Genomic DNA, 15,260 nt, shown 5'->3' on the forward strand with positions numbered 1-15,260 from the left:
TTACGCGTCACTCTCACTCCTTATTTGTTAACGTTTTGGTGTATATAGAACTTTCCCTCGATTCCATTGGCTCTAGCGGTTATAAAGAGATTTCATTCATCAAAATCGAGCAAGGGGGGCCAGAGATAGGTCAAATCCACCCAAATGACCCCAGAAGTGGGGTTTTTTGGCTAAATCTCTCTAAAAAGGTCAAATTTCACTTGTTTTGCATCAATCTTGATACAGGGTACTTATTATATGTTGTACTTTGGATTCCTAAAGCTTTTAGTCTACATCATCCAAGGGTAGTTTTCACTATAAGTGAAAAAGAATTTTTGGACGGACACTATAATTTACAGTTTTTTACTATGTAAAATCTGAATTTTCTTTAAAATAAAAAACATCTATATTGATTCTGACTTTTCTACATCCAACTCACAGGTTTATCATTACTTTGAGAATAAAGATTATTAATTTAACCCTTTTAGAAGGGAAGATATGGTCATTTGTTCTGGGAATGTCATTTTCGAGCCTGAGACCTGAAAAACAGGCTCAGGGCTTAAGAGGTTAAGGTCCCGGCCCCACGGGAGCACATACGGCAAAACGCATAGGATTAACGCAAACGCAATCGCCAAAAAGCTTCCGCCCACACGCAATATACACCGGATAGTGTCTTCCCACACAAGACAGCTCCGTTTAGATCCAACCGCTGGAAAAACTGCAGTACATACGCCGAGCCTGTACGTGGCGCTGTAACTTCCTCCACAAAAGCAGCAACTTCCTCCACAAAAGCAGCGAAGAAGAATGGTTGTCATGGCTGCAGTTCTGTTTATTCTCCGTGGTGGGGGCCGACGGAACCGGGCAGAGTTTTTCGCCGGTCAGCGTCTGTTAAAGTTTAAATCTTCCGGACAAAATTATAAAAGTGCCGGTCAAAGGTCTTCATTGTTATTTATTGAGCTTTAAAAAAAATGAATAATGACGATATAATGATATATAATCATCAAATACACGGAGCCTGTCTCTTTTTCCTCTCTTCTGGCAGTGTCTGTCTCATGCAGCAGCTGATCCTGTAATGAGTGACCCGACAGTAAAAATGAACATATTTATAACTAGTTTAGGTAGTTTGAGAGGTAATTAAAATAGCTAAGGGTGATGATCTGACTTGAAGTGTGTGTTTTGCTCCCGCTGCATCACAGAGGTGGGGAGAGGCGGGGCTATGAAAACGAATGACCGTATAGGCGACTCCACGGCCCCGTTGGACCCCCCAGAGCGCTCCGTTCCCAGATCTATCCACCTTTGGACCCGTTGTCGTTTGCGGGGTCTGTTTCTACGTTTCACTTACGGCGTCGTCGAGCTTAGAGGGCTATACGCATGAGAAATATGCGGATTCAACCCATTTTCGTCCCCGTGGAGCCGGGGCCTGATACCGGTTAGTAAAAACCATGAATTAATGCTTTGTCAAGTCTGCAGACAGACGGCAGGCGAACAACCTTTTAAAATGCGTGTTTTCTAAATGGAGATTGGCTAAGCTAACGCAGTATATGCTCCGACCGTCCACACTCACAACAACGGCCTATACAGACATAAATAAAGCAGCGACTGTATTCGCCATGACACAGGCAGTCTGTGGTTTGTACTTGTTTAACTTTTGTCTAGTTTCTGAACATATATGAGGAGCTGTGAGCTCTGAGTGCTAACAGCTAACGGCTGTGTTGTTTTTCTGGGGTTCTCATTGAAGATGACGTCACGGCTCCGCCTACACTGCGTTACTATAGATACTACCCCAGTTCCTAAACTGTAATGGAAATGCGCCATAAAGTGAGCCAGTCCTAACGAGGCCTAGCCATACCGAGCGAGGCCGAGCGAGGCCGTGTAGTGGAAACGCGCCATAAGCTCCAGCAGAACAATAGCAGGGATGTCTGGGCTGGGATGAAGGCTATCACTGGCTTCAAAGGGAGAGACAGACTGACTGTGGGCACCCTGGAGAGGGCCAACGAGCTGAACACCTTCTTCAATAGGTTTAGCTCTCCACCTGCTGCCGTCTCCTCCACCTCCACTTCTCACCTCACCTCCTTCTCTCAGCCTGGCGTCAGCATCCCCCCTCTGCTCACCACCTCCACTTCACACCTCTCCTCCACCACCCAGCCTGGCTTCTGCACCCCCCCTCTGCTCACATTGCCGCTGACCCCCCCCCCCCCCTCTGCTCATCTTGCCTCAGACCCCCCCCCCCGGCTTCACTGTGAGCACAGGACAGGTCCAGAGACAGATGGAAAGACTCCACCAAGGCAAGACTGCTGGCCATGATGGTATCAGCCCCAGGGTCCTGAGGACCTGTGCCCGCCAGCTGTCTCCTGTTCTCCAACATCTGTTCAACCTGAGCCTGCACCTGGAGACCATCCCGGTGCTGTGGAAGACGTCCTGCGTAGTTCCGGTCCCTAAAAAGACGACCCCTTCTGGGCTCAATGACTATCGCCCTGTAGCACTCACATCTCATGTGATGAAGGTGCTTGAGAGACTGGTCTTGGCCCATCTCAGACCGCAGGTGAGATCATTCCTTGACCCTCTGCAATTTGCCTACCAGCCTCACCTGGGGGTGGACGATGCCATTATTTACCTGCTGCAGCGTGCTCACTCATACCTGAATGGATCGGGTTGCACTGTGAGAATCACCTTTTTTGATTTCTCCAGTGCATTCAACACGATCCAGCCTCGGCTACTGAGTGACAAGCTGCAGGCTATGAGGGTAAACTCGTCCACCATCTCCTGGATTACCAACTACCTCACAGACAGACCACAGTACGTCCGGCTGGGCAGTGTGCTGTCTGATGTGGTGGTTGGTAGTATTGGAGCCCCACAGGGGACTGTGCTGTCTCCTTTCCTGTTCACCTTATACACCTCTGACTTTCAATACAACTCAGAGTCATGCCACCTGCAGAAGTTTTCGGATGACTCTGCAGTGGTAGGGTGTATAAGGGATGGACGGGAGGAGGAGTACAGAGCGCTGGTGGGTGATTTTGTTGAGTGGACTGGAAGAAATCATCTGCTTCTGAATGTGGCCAAGACCAGAGAGATGGTCATTGATTTCAGGAGGAAGAGGACATCTCCTCCTCTGCCCCTGTGCATTCTAGGAGAGGATGTGGCAGTTAGCAAACACTGCTCAGATCCAGCTGGGCTGAAAGCAGCCAGGGCTGACCTGTCCCGTGGCATCAGGAAAGCAAAACAAGAATACACCTGAGAAATTACAGGACATTTCAAGGGTAGCGGGGACTCACGGAGCCTGTGGCAGGGCATAAGGACCCTAACGGACTACAAACTACCGCCACAGACCTGTGACAGTAATACCTCCCTGCTCAACAACCTCAACGGCTTCTTTGCACGTTTTGAAGCACAGAACAACACACCTGCGCAGAAAACAACCCCCCCCACCGACGACCAGGCTTTGCGTCTTTCACCAGCCAGTGTGAGGAGCACACTGCTGAGGATTAACCCCCGCAAGGCTGCAGGACCTGACAACATTCCTGGTCGTGTGTGCTGAGGATTAACCCCCGCAAGGCTGCAGGACCTGACAACATTCCTGGTCGTGTGCTGAAGGACTGCGCGGAAGAGCTCACAGATGTCTTCACAGACATTTTTAACATCTCCCTGAGCCAGGCTGTTGTTCCCTCGTGCTTCAAGGAAACCACCATCATTCCAGTGCCAAATAAGTCATCTCCATCCGGCTTCAACGACTACCGCCCCGTCGCACTAACTTCCACCATCATGAAGTGCTTCGAAAGGCTGGTCATGAAGCACATCAAATCCACCCTCCCCCCATCGCTGGACCCGTTTCAGTTTGCCTACCGAGCTAAACGGTCCACAGAGGATGCAATCTCCTCCGCTCTCCACCCAGCCCTCACACACTTGGACACTAACACTAAGGCTAAGGCTAAGGACCCTTATGTCAGAATGCTATTCATAGACTTCAGCTCAGCATTCAACACCATCATCCCCCAGCAGCTTGTACAAAAACTTACAGACCTGGGCCCCAGCCCCTCTCTCTGCAACTGGTTGCTGGACTTCCTCACAGAGAGACCACAAGCTGTACGGGTCAACAATAACACCTCAGACACCCTCATACTGAGCACGGGGGCCCCCCAAGGATGTGTGCTCAGCCCCCTTCTCTTCACTCTGCTGACCCACGACTGCAAACCCACCTTCAGCACCAACCACATCGTGAAGTTTGCAGACGACACTACTGTGGTGGGTCTCATCAGTAACAACGATGAGACTAACTACAGGAAGGAAGTGAACCAGCTGGCCCTGTGGTGCCAAAACAACAACCTCTTCCTCAACCTGGAGAAAACAAAGGAGATAGTTGTTGACTTCAGGAGAACCCACCGTCGACCCCCACTCCCCCTGACCATCAACGGCGCTGCTGTGACGCAGGTGACCAGCACCAAATTCCTTGGTGTCACCATCACTGAGGACCTCCCCAACACCACCGCTCTAGCGAGGAAAGCCCAGCAGCGCCTGTACTTCATCCGAAAGCTCAAGCGAGCCGGAGCATCACCCCCCATCATGCTGTCCTTCTACCGAGGCGCCACCGAGAGCATCCTCAGCAGCTGTATCACGCTGTGGTTCGGAAGCTGCACCGCTGCCGACCGCAAGAGCCTGCAGCGCATTGTGAACTCTGCCCAGAGGATCATCGGTGCCTCACTCCCCTCACTACAGGACATATATAACACCCGCCTCACCCGCAAAGCACTCAGCATTGTGGGTGACTCCACCCACCCCTCCAACAGCCTCTTCAGCCTCCTGCCTTCAGGAAGAAGGTTCCTCAGCCTCAGCTCACGCACCTCCAGGCTGGGCAACAGCTTCCTCCACCAGGCGGTCAGGATGCTGAACTCTCTCCCCTCCCTCCATCTCTTCCGCCCTCTGACATCTCTCCCCTGAACTCTCCACCCTGCCTCCGACCTTTCTCCCCTGCCCCAAATGGTCCTGGACTCTAACCCCCTAGCTCACTTTTCTGTCCATCTCCGCTGCACTGAAACTGTACTTTGAACACTTAAATTATATTATTGACATTTTAAACTGTATACCCCGGTTATCTAGGCCCTTTGTTTTGTTTAATGTATACCATGCTTATCTAGGCCCTTTTTGTTTTATGTATATATATATATGTCACACTGTAGGACTGCGGGAAACGATATTTCGATATTTCTGGATGTACAACATGTAGAATTATTGACAATAAAGCTGACTTTGACTTTTTTTTTACTTTGACTTGTGGAGGTCTACAAGTACCTGGGAGTGCACTTAGACAATGGGCTGAACTGGAGGATCAACACTGACGCTGTGTACAAGAAGGGGATGAGCCGACTCTATTTTCTGAGGAAGCTGAGATCCTTCGACTTTTTTTTTACTTTGACTTGTGGAGGTCTACAAGTACATGGGAGTGCACTTAGACAATGGGCTGAACTGGAGGATCAACACTGACGCTGTGTACAAGAAGGGGATGAGCCGACTCTATTTTCTGAGGAAGCTGAGATCCTTCAACGTATGCAGCAAGATGCTGGAGATCTTCTATCAGTCTGTGGTGGCTCGTGCACTCTTCTTTGCTGCGGTCTGCTGGGGGGGCAGCATAAGAGACGGTGACACCAGCAGGATCAATAAACTGATCAGGAAAGCTGGGTCAGTCATCGGCATCAAGCTGGACCCCTTTGAAGCTGTGGTGGAGAGGAGGACACTGAACAGGCTGTTGTCCATCATGGATAACCCCACCCATCCTCTCCACCTGCAGCTGGACAGTCAACGGAGCTCCTTCTCCAACAGACTGCTGCAGCTCCCCTGTCACAAGGACAGATACTGGAAAACATTCCTGCCCACTGCAATAATACTGTACAATAAATCACCTCTATCTACCAATATTTTATTTTATTTTACTTTCTATTCTTGTATATTTTGTAGTTTTGTTTTATTGTAAAATGCCTTTTATGCTGCTGTAACGACAACAATTTCCCAATTTTTTTCAATAAAGTACTATCTATCTATCTAATCTTGATACAGGGTACTTATTATATGTTATAGTTTGGAGTCCTAAAGCTTTTAGTCTACTAACCCATCATTCAAGGGTGGTTTTCACTATAAGTAATGGGGTTTTTTAGGCGGAGATTAGAATTTACATGTTTTTACTATGTTCCATATGAATTTACTTTAAAATAAAAACATCTATATTGATTCTGACACTTCTACATCCAACTCACAGATGTAACCTTGCTTTGAGAAAAAAGATTATTAATTTACCCCTTTTAGAAGTGAAGATATAGTCTTTGTTGTGTTAGTGGCATTTTCGAGCCTGAAACCTGAAAAACAGGCTTAAGAGGTTAAGCAAAATGCCGAGCTGCAGGATGAATACATTTTTTTTTTATTATGATCCTTTTTGAAAACTAATTTATCTAGTTGTTCAACTTCAAATTCTTAGGTGCAGTTAAGCTTTCCAACAGTAGAGAAAATGCTCTTTCAGTTTCCTTTCAGTAACAGGCATGAATGAAATTACTATAAATAAGAGGGGAATTTTTTGATTAAAACTCCTATTGACATTTTTATAAACTTATATTTCACAGCCCATCTATTTATACCCAGACAGGACAGGATATGGTGTTGGCAGGAAACCCGGCGGAGCACGTGTCGGCGGGACCCCCAACAGGGCAGGATCTGGTGTTGGCAGGAAATCCGGCGGAGCAGGTGTCGGCGGGACCTCCAACAGGACAAGATCAGGTGTTGGCAGGAAATCCGGTGGAACCCCCAACGAAACAGGACATGGAGTTGGCAGGACCCTCAGCAGAACCCCCAACGACACTGGACGTGGAGTTGGCAGGACCCTCAGCGGAACCCCCAACGCCACAGGACATGGAGTTGGCAGGACCCCCGGCAGAACAGTAGTCGACGGGACCTCCAACGGCACAGGACATAGGGTTGGCAGGACCCCCGGCAGAACAGTAGTCGGCGGGACCTCCAACGGCACAGGACATAGGGTTGGCAGGACCCCCGGCAGAAGAGTAGTCGGCGGGACCCCCAACGGGACAGGACATGGAGTTGGCAGGACTTGAGAGGGGACTCGAGAGGTGACTCGAGAGGGGACCTGAGAAGGAACTCGAGAGGGGACTCGAGAGGAGACTTGAGAATGAACTCGAGAGGAGACTTGAGAGGTGACTTGAGAGGGAACTCGAGAGATGACTTGAGAGGGAACTCGAGAGGGAACTCGAGAGGGAGCTCGAGAAGAGACTCGAGAGGGGACTTGAGAGGGAACTCGAGAGGTGACTTGAGAGAGGACCTGAGAGGTGATTTGAGAGGGGACTCGAGAGGAAACTCGAGAGGGGACCTGAGAAGGAACTTGAGAGGGGACTCGAGAGGAGACTCGAGAGGAGACTCGAAAGGAGACTCGAGAGGTGACTTGAGAGGGGAATCGAGAAGAGACTCGAGAGGGGACTTGAGAAGGAACTTGAGAGAGGGCTTGAGACGGTCGGTACGCCGACAGAACACGGGGAGCTGGTGTCGGCCGGTACGCCGACAGGAGACGAGGTGCTGGAGTCGGCCGGTACACCAACAGGACACGGGGAGCTGGCGTCGGCCGGAGAGCCAAGAGGAGACGAGGTGCTGGAGTCGGCCGGTACACCAACAGGACACGGGGAGCTGGCGTCGGCCGGAGAGCCAACAGGTGACGAGGAGCCGGAGTCGGGACCATGGCTGCTGGGTCCGGTACTTGAGCCGGAACCATGGCTGGAACTGGAGCTGGGACCGGAACAGAGGCCTGGACCATGGCTGTATGGGCCGGTTCTGGAGCCGGAACCATGGCTGTATGGGCCGGTTCTGGAGCCGGAACCATGGCTGTGGGGACCGGAACTGAAACCTGGATCATGGCTGTGTGGGCCGGTTCTGGAGCCGGAAACATGGCTGTATGGGCCGGTTCTGGAGCAGGGACCATGGCTGTATGGGCCGGTATTGGAGCAGGGACCATGGCTGCTGGGCACGGAACCGGAACACGGAACCATGGCTGTGTGGGATGGTACTGGAGCACGGTACCATGACTGTGTGGGCCGGCACTGGAGCACGGAACCATGGCTGTGTGGGCCGGTACTGGAGTACTAGCTGGCTTCCTGACCTTGCGTTTTTTAGAGGTCTTTTGGAGGCTCCGTGGACCTCCAAACGCCAGGCGGGATCCCAAAAAAGGGTCAGAAAATGGAGACTGGCTCTCAGGGCTACGTGAAAAAACTCTGAGCCATTCAGGCAACGAGCTCCTCAACCATGGCATGTTAGACACCTCCATTTGTGCCTTTTTGAGGATAGCCTCTTTGTCCCTTCTTGACGAGGTTCCACTCCACTCGGCATAATAACATTGAAGGGAAAAATCAAGATCGAACATATCCAATTCAAAATCTTCAATATCCGCTGGGTCCATAATTGGTCGGTTCATTCTGTTATGATCACTGTTACGGATTGCGGAAAGGTAGGACTCAAAAGCAGACTGCAAAAAAGGTAAGGTCTATAAACAAAAGCGAGCTTTATTTAAAAGCTGAAAAAACAAAAACATGGCATGAATCGAAAAACATAGAAAGTACAAGTTAAAACACACAAAACTGACCGTGACGAACATGGAGGGAGACAGGAGAGACAAACAATGAACCGACGGGGAACACAGGAAGAGACAAGACTAAATACAGGGAGGGGTAATCACGAGACGAGGAACAGCCGGGCAGGGGAGGCAGAAACACAAGGGCAACAGGTGAACACAATTAGACAATCAGACACACCAGGGAAACTAACAACAGGAAGGAAAAACACAGGAAGGCAGACAAGAGAAAGGGGCCCGTTCTCATTTCATCAAATCCCCCTCCTCGACTCCTCGGTCCTCCGGTAGTGACCCGGAAATGAATTTTAGCGCGCCATGTTGAAGGACATCTCATTTCTCTAAATGCACTTCGAGGACCGAGGATCGAGCGTCGAGGAGGCTCTCTGGAGGAGCTATAACCGAGGATACACTGATGGGTCCTCCACGGTCCTCCACGGCTCCTTCATGGATGCATTTCCGGCAACAGTGATGTTTCAAAGAGTCGAGACGCACGGCCGGACTTATCTCAGCCAATGACAGCTCTGCATGCATCCCCTGGATATTATTTTATTAACTGCTTTCATCGCGACGCGATGTTTACAGTGAGAACAGCTGTGAGGTCCGTGCAGAAAGCAGAGCAGTGTGTATAATATATATCACTCAGTATAACAGGCCTACTCTCTGTATTTGCTTTAGTTTAGTAGATATCTACAAACAAAGTCGATATTTTTCTAAAACCATTTAGTGCTTCACATAATAAAATACACAACGGCTGTAGCCTGATTATATGCTTTAGGAGCTGTAGGTGCGTGTGTGTGGTGTAGGTGTTTGTGGTACAGTGTGTGCGTAGATGCAGCGGACAGACAGGTCTCAGTTGGTTTGGTGTCCTCTGCTTACTTGTAATACTTGTAAATAAAACTTTTGGCCCGTCATTTATTTCCCTCATTGTAGCGACCAGAGAGGGGAGGGGGGGGGGATATATCCAGTCTCTGATAGTGTTACGTTATTATGAGAGTGCTCTGTTTGATTCTGAAATTGTATATATATATATATACGTGTGTGTGTGTGTGTGTGTGTGTGTGTGTGTGTGCGTGCATCTGTAGCCTGTTATTGTCTCATTATACCGCACTGTGAATGAATTAAAAGTAAATATATAAGTCGTCATGAACACATCTGTCCATCAGACAGAGGGCTGCTGTGCCTCCTGTCATCATTAATGGACGTCTCTTTAAAATGACCGCTCAAAGGAGAGGAGTTCTCATTTCTCTAACCGCCTGCTGCTTCCCCTCCTCTCTCCTCGGCTCCCCTCCTCGGCTCCTCCGCTCGCATCTCCTGTGGGCGGGACTAAGTCTCGAGGATGGGAGTCGAGGAGGGGAGTCGAGGAGGGGAATTTGATGAAATGAGAACGGGCCAGGGAGAACAGAACCACAAAACAACACCCATAACAAGACATACAAAACTAAAAACGTGACAAAACATCAAGATCGTGACAAAAGTATAAGCAGGCCTTTTTATTTCCTTACTAACCGACCCAATCAGCCTATAACAACTGTTTCTAATAAAAACATACCTGTTTAGGACTCTTACAGTAATCCGTTTTTTAAACCCTTTACACTGAAAAAAAGTAGCACAATGGAGAACCTTAAATGTGATCAATTATGTGACTACAGTTGTACCTGAAACCCCATTTTGGAGGGGAACGGATAAGGGGGTTTGAGACATTATAATTAGCAAAAGTATTTAAATTCTATAAATTACAATGCAATAAAAATATATTTGCCAATAATCAAGCCTACAGTACAACATAAACATTTTTTTTCTGTTCGTTGTAAAAAATACATCATTTACATTCCAAATTCCTAGCTTCACTATTAGTTATGCCTTAGACATGGATTTGTAATATAGCAAAAAACTATAATAGTGATGAAAGATTAGTAAGATATGAACTTGCTTAAAAATCACAATTTTGATTTACCTGCAGAGGTGAGACGGGCAACAAAGGTACACACACAAACACACTATTTATTATGAATTATTTCTTCTTGTTTGTCCTCTTCATAGTATCGGCAAACAGTACTACTTTATCCGTAGTCTTTGTTTGTGATATACTTGTGGTTTCACAGTTTTGTATGCAGAAGCATAAGCGTATTGCATTAAATGCATGATGTAATGTTATTGCAGTAGCTAGCACTGTATGTTTAGAGAGACACTTCTCTACTGCAGCTGAATATCCAGTACAATCCACACCCCTATAATGCCTACTGCACATGGCTTTCACAACCAAGCCGTGAAATGGACTAACAATCCTTTGAATTCACTTTAGCAGGCTTATCACCGAGAATTTCGTAGCTTAACTGCGTTTGTGTAATCCTGCAGAAAGGCTGAGAGCATCCCTTCACAGCAAGAGGCCTTCTGGATAATTGTGTTACAGCAATTCTATAAACACATTTGTTGCAATGATGTATTTTTTTTCCACATGGTTTGGGATTTATGAATGACTACTACTGTATATATAATAATATATGAGAGTAATGACAGATAACTCATTGAGAGCTATAACGGTGATATTTTTTAATTCACTGGCGCTAGCCTCCCTAATGGTCTTACAATGCAGTAGAATAAATATATTGGTCCATAATCAAGCCTACAGTAAAATAGCAAACAAAGTTACAAAAATATAAAAAATTCCTAGTTTATATTTACCATATTTGTCATATTGTTGCATGTACACATTTGTTTGTGTACAATAAGGGGTTGTTTTACCTCAAAATAAAGGGGTTTAGATCATGAGATGATTCTTTGTATTTATATCGATGGATTTGTAATATGAATTTACCAGACAAAGACAAAATCTCTTCTTCTGGATCGATGTATATATTTCTTTTAAGAACTACACATTGTGAAAATGACACTGTTACTCTGTAGGAATACAATTAGAATTTGGTAGATTCGTGTTTTTTTAGGTTATTTTTTTAGGTTATTTGGCGATTGATTTGATAATGAAACATGAAAGACATTACATAGCAATTTTGCTCACGTCTCTCTTTCTCTGTCTCACTTGAGTGTGTCCCCTCCTATGTCTTCGTCCCTCTCTCAATTCCTGGCATTCCCTCTGTTTCCCTGGAGTGAGGCTGTGTTATGGCTGTGCCCAGGGCAGAAGACTATTAATAAGACATACTGCTGTGGAAAGGTATAGATCAGAGGAGAAAACAGTACCCTGGGCTACTGCATAGCGAGTGGAAATGGAAGGCAAAGAGAATGAGAGAAAGCTAGAAAGAGATAGATTGAAGGGAAGACATAATGCCTAGGGTACTGTAAACAAATAGATGGCCCTATGTCTTTGAAATAGCAGAAAACAAAGAGTTGGAGAGGTAAAAGAGGGATGATGAGGTCTAAAATGATGAACTCAGCAGAGGGCTTATAAAAGGGCAGTTATGGTAAGATGTATATCTGGGGGATACTTCAGGTATCTTGGAGTGTGTGGATAAAGGAGCAGATCAGCAATTTGGTACGGAATAAAGATGGGAAGAAAAGGTGCCTGAAAAAGATGCAGGTCTCTGAGTTTAAAATATAGTTAAAATAAGTCAAAAAACAAAAGAAAGTCGAGTGAATCTCTTCGACCACTGGTTTTATACTATGTTGTCTTTCGTTTGACATACCATAACCATTTTATAGATAGATAGATAGATAGATAGATAGATAGATAGATAGATAGATGGATAGATGGATAGATACTTTATTGATCCCAATTTGGGAAATTATTTAGTCAAGTGATTTCAGACTTTATAATGCAATTCTTAAAATGTATCTTTATTAAGATGCCAAACTGACTTACTGATACAATAATGCAGTGTGAAAAAAAGGCCACTCTTTTGTTTATCAACATGATTTCCATGAAGGAGTCTGTTTAATACCCTTGTTAATATGCCGATGGTTTTAAACAAGGAGACAAAAGCTGTTGAGGGGCCGTTTGGCTATGCCAATCTAAAAATGTCTGAAACTGCTCTCCCCAGCACATTTTGAATTAAAGCCATTGTGATGGTAATTTTGTCACCTCTAATGGCCAATTAGATATGCTAGCAGATAGAGAGCACTGCATAACAATTTCTGGGTTCTAATTACCTCACCAGGTCAGGTTATTAAGCACTGACATTGTGCAAAGCACCATACCAGTGTATTAGAGGCCCTGAAGAATTCCACAATATTTAAATACATTGTCTGTCAATCATAGAATTTTGACTTTTCAGGTTTTAGAATGACTTACTTAAGGGAGTTATTTTACCAAACGTTAACTTTTATTAGTAATAGTAATAGATACACTTGAATCAAGAAATCTTTACATTAAAATAAGACTCTTTTGAAACCAGACTTTTAATTTGGAGTGCCACTATGTTTTCCACATGTTGAGTTTTCAGTTGAACAGCATTCTGGATGATGAGGAGCTTTATTTCTGCTCTCTTGCACCGTGACTGTAAAAGATTACTATGTACTGTATGCACATTTGTCAGACTCACAAATGTAAGGATAAAAGTTACATTCCCCTTTTTCCAAAGGAATGATTTTGTTTATTATGTGTGTGATCATGAAGGTACATTCTCTGTATGGTTGTAGACTTTAAAAGAGCATATTACATGATAAATCAAGGAAACTGTGAAATCAAGGTTTATTTTTTTCTCTCTCTCTCTCTCCTTGCAGGTTGTGAGCTTATATATCGTAATCGTGATGGCGATGTTATTAAGTTCAATGTCGACACTGATGAAAAGACCATCTTGGTGCATAAAAAGAAATTTGTAAGTATTTTGCCATCTTTTCCCCCTCTTTATTTTCTCATACAGAAAGGGCTGAATAACTAACTATGGCTGTTGATTAACTAAATTAATGTTCTTTTTATATCTCAGCCAATCAAAGCACCTAAAGCTCTTTTTATTGCACAGCTTAATCAAATGATTCAACCTGTCTCTGGCCCAAGCAGTTGTTCCCACCATCTTCAAGACCGCCACCATCGTGCCAGTGCCGAAGCTCTCAACCGCTACGGCTATTAATGACTTCCGTCCTGTTGCACTCAATCAATCAATCAATCAATGTTTATTTATATAGCCCAATATCACAAATGTTACATTTGTCTCAGTGGACTTCACAGTTTGTACAGAATATCAGTATGACAATACGACACCCTCTGTCCTTAGACCCTCACATCGTACAAGGAAAAACTTCCAGAGAAAAACCCACAGTTTAAAGGGGAAAATGGGAGAAACCTCAGGGACAGCAACAGAGGAGGGATCCCTCTCCCAGGACGGACAGACGTGCAATAGATGCCGTGTGTAAATCGAAGAGATAATACATTTTTCAGCGTAGGTAGACCGAATGTTTGGAAGTGCATGTGTCTATAATAAGTAGATGAATCCACGAGGATGGCAACAATCCTGTGGGAGCCATCAGGGAAGTAGTATGATGAGAGAAAGTAAGGAACAGAGGTGGAGAGGCACAACGTGTCTACGTACATGCACTCCCTTAGGATAGGTTGAGGGAAAAGGGTAGTAAGTAAGAAGTAGGGAACAGAGGTGGAGAAGCACAACGTGTCTACGTACATGCACTCCCTTAGGATAGGGTGAGGGAAAAGAGTAGGAATTAAGATGTATGCGCCACATCTATACCATGAGCGCATTGCTCCTAAAAAGTTTTTTGGCACTGACACCAATCAACAGTTGTGCGTCGACTCGGCAGGGATCAAGGCACGTGTATGCCTCTCCCTGCTTCCACCGTCTAACTCACCCCCATCATCGCTAAGTGCTTCGAGAGACTGGTTCTCTCGTACCTGAAATCCTGTCTGCCTGCTACACTGGACCCATACCAGTTTGCCTACCGCTGCAATAGTTCAACATCTCCACGCCACTCCACTCTGCCCTGACCCACCTGGATAGCCCCAAATCTTACGTCAGAATGTTGTTCATAGATTTCAGTTCAGCATTCAACACTGTGATCCCCTCCACGCTGATCTCCAAGCTTCGCCAGCTTGGTATCAATACATCGCTCTGTAACTGGATCCTGGACTTCCTGTCTGTGAAGTTAGACAACCTCTCCTCCTCCACTACTACCTTGAACACCGGCGTGCCACAGGGCTGCGTGTTGAGCCCTCTCCTGTACTCCCTGTTCACCCATGACTGCGCTGCTGTTTATGATTCTAACACCATAATAAAGTTTGCAGATGACACCACGATTGGTTGGCCTGATCAGAGGTGACGACGAAACGGCCTACAGGGATGAGGTACAGCACCTGGCCACGTGGTGTGCTGACAACAACCTGGCTTTCAACACCAAGAAGACCAAAGAGATCATCGTGGACTTCAGGCGGGACAGGAGCCATGTACACACCCCCATCTCCATCAACGGAGTTGCAGTGGAACGTGTGTCGAGCTTCAAGTTCCTTGGCATTCACATCTCCGATGACCTCACTTGGTCTCTGAACTCCTCCATCCTGGTCAAAAAGGCGCAGCAGCGTCTCTACTTTCTAGGGGCCTTAAGAAAGCCCACCTTGGTCCCAGGATCCTGGTGGACTTCTACCGTTGTACCATCGAGAGCATTCTCACTAACTGCATCATAGTGTGGTACGGCAACTGCTCCGCCTCAGACCAGAAATCACTCCAACAGCTAGGGAAAACTGCCCAACGGATCACCGGCACCCAGTTACCCACCA

General features: G+C 46.3%; 1 protein-coding gene across 1 annotated transcript in view; it reads left to right on the plus strand.

The window, feature by feature from the left end:
• The window catches only part of dpp6a (dipeptidyl-peptidase 6a), a 194,349-nt gene that overhangs the window by 79,911 nt on the left and 99,178 nt on the right, over positions 1–15,260 (plus strand). Inside the window, exon 4 of the mRNA XM_034147785.1 lies at positions 13,262–13,356. Coding sequence (XP_034003676.1) covers positions 13,262–13,356 — 95 coding nt within the window. The remainder of the gene's footprint in view (positions 1–13,261; positions 13,357–15,260) is intronic.

The sequence above is a fragment of the Trematomus bernacchii genome, unplaced genomic scaffold (genome assembly GCF_902827165.1).
Source record: "Trematomus bernacchii unplaced genomic scaffold, fTreBer1.1, whole genome shotgun sequence".
Taxonomy (NCBI): domain Eukaryota; kingdom Metazoa; phylum Chordata; class Actinopteri; order Perciformes; family Nototheniidae; genus Trematomus; species Trematomus bernacchii.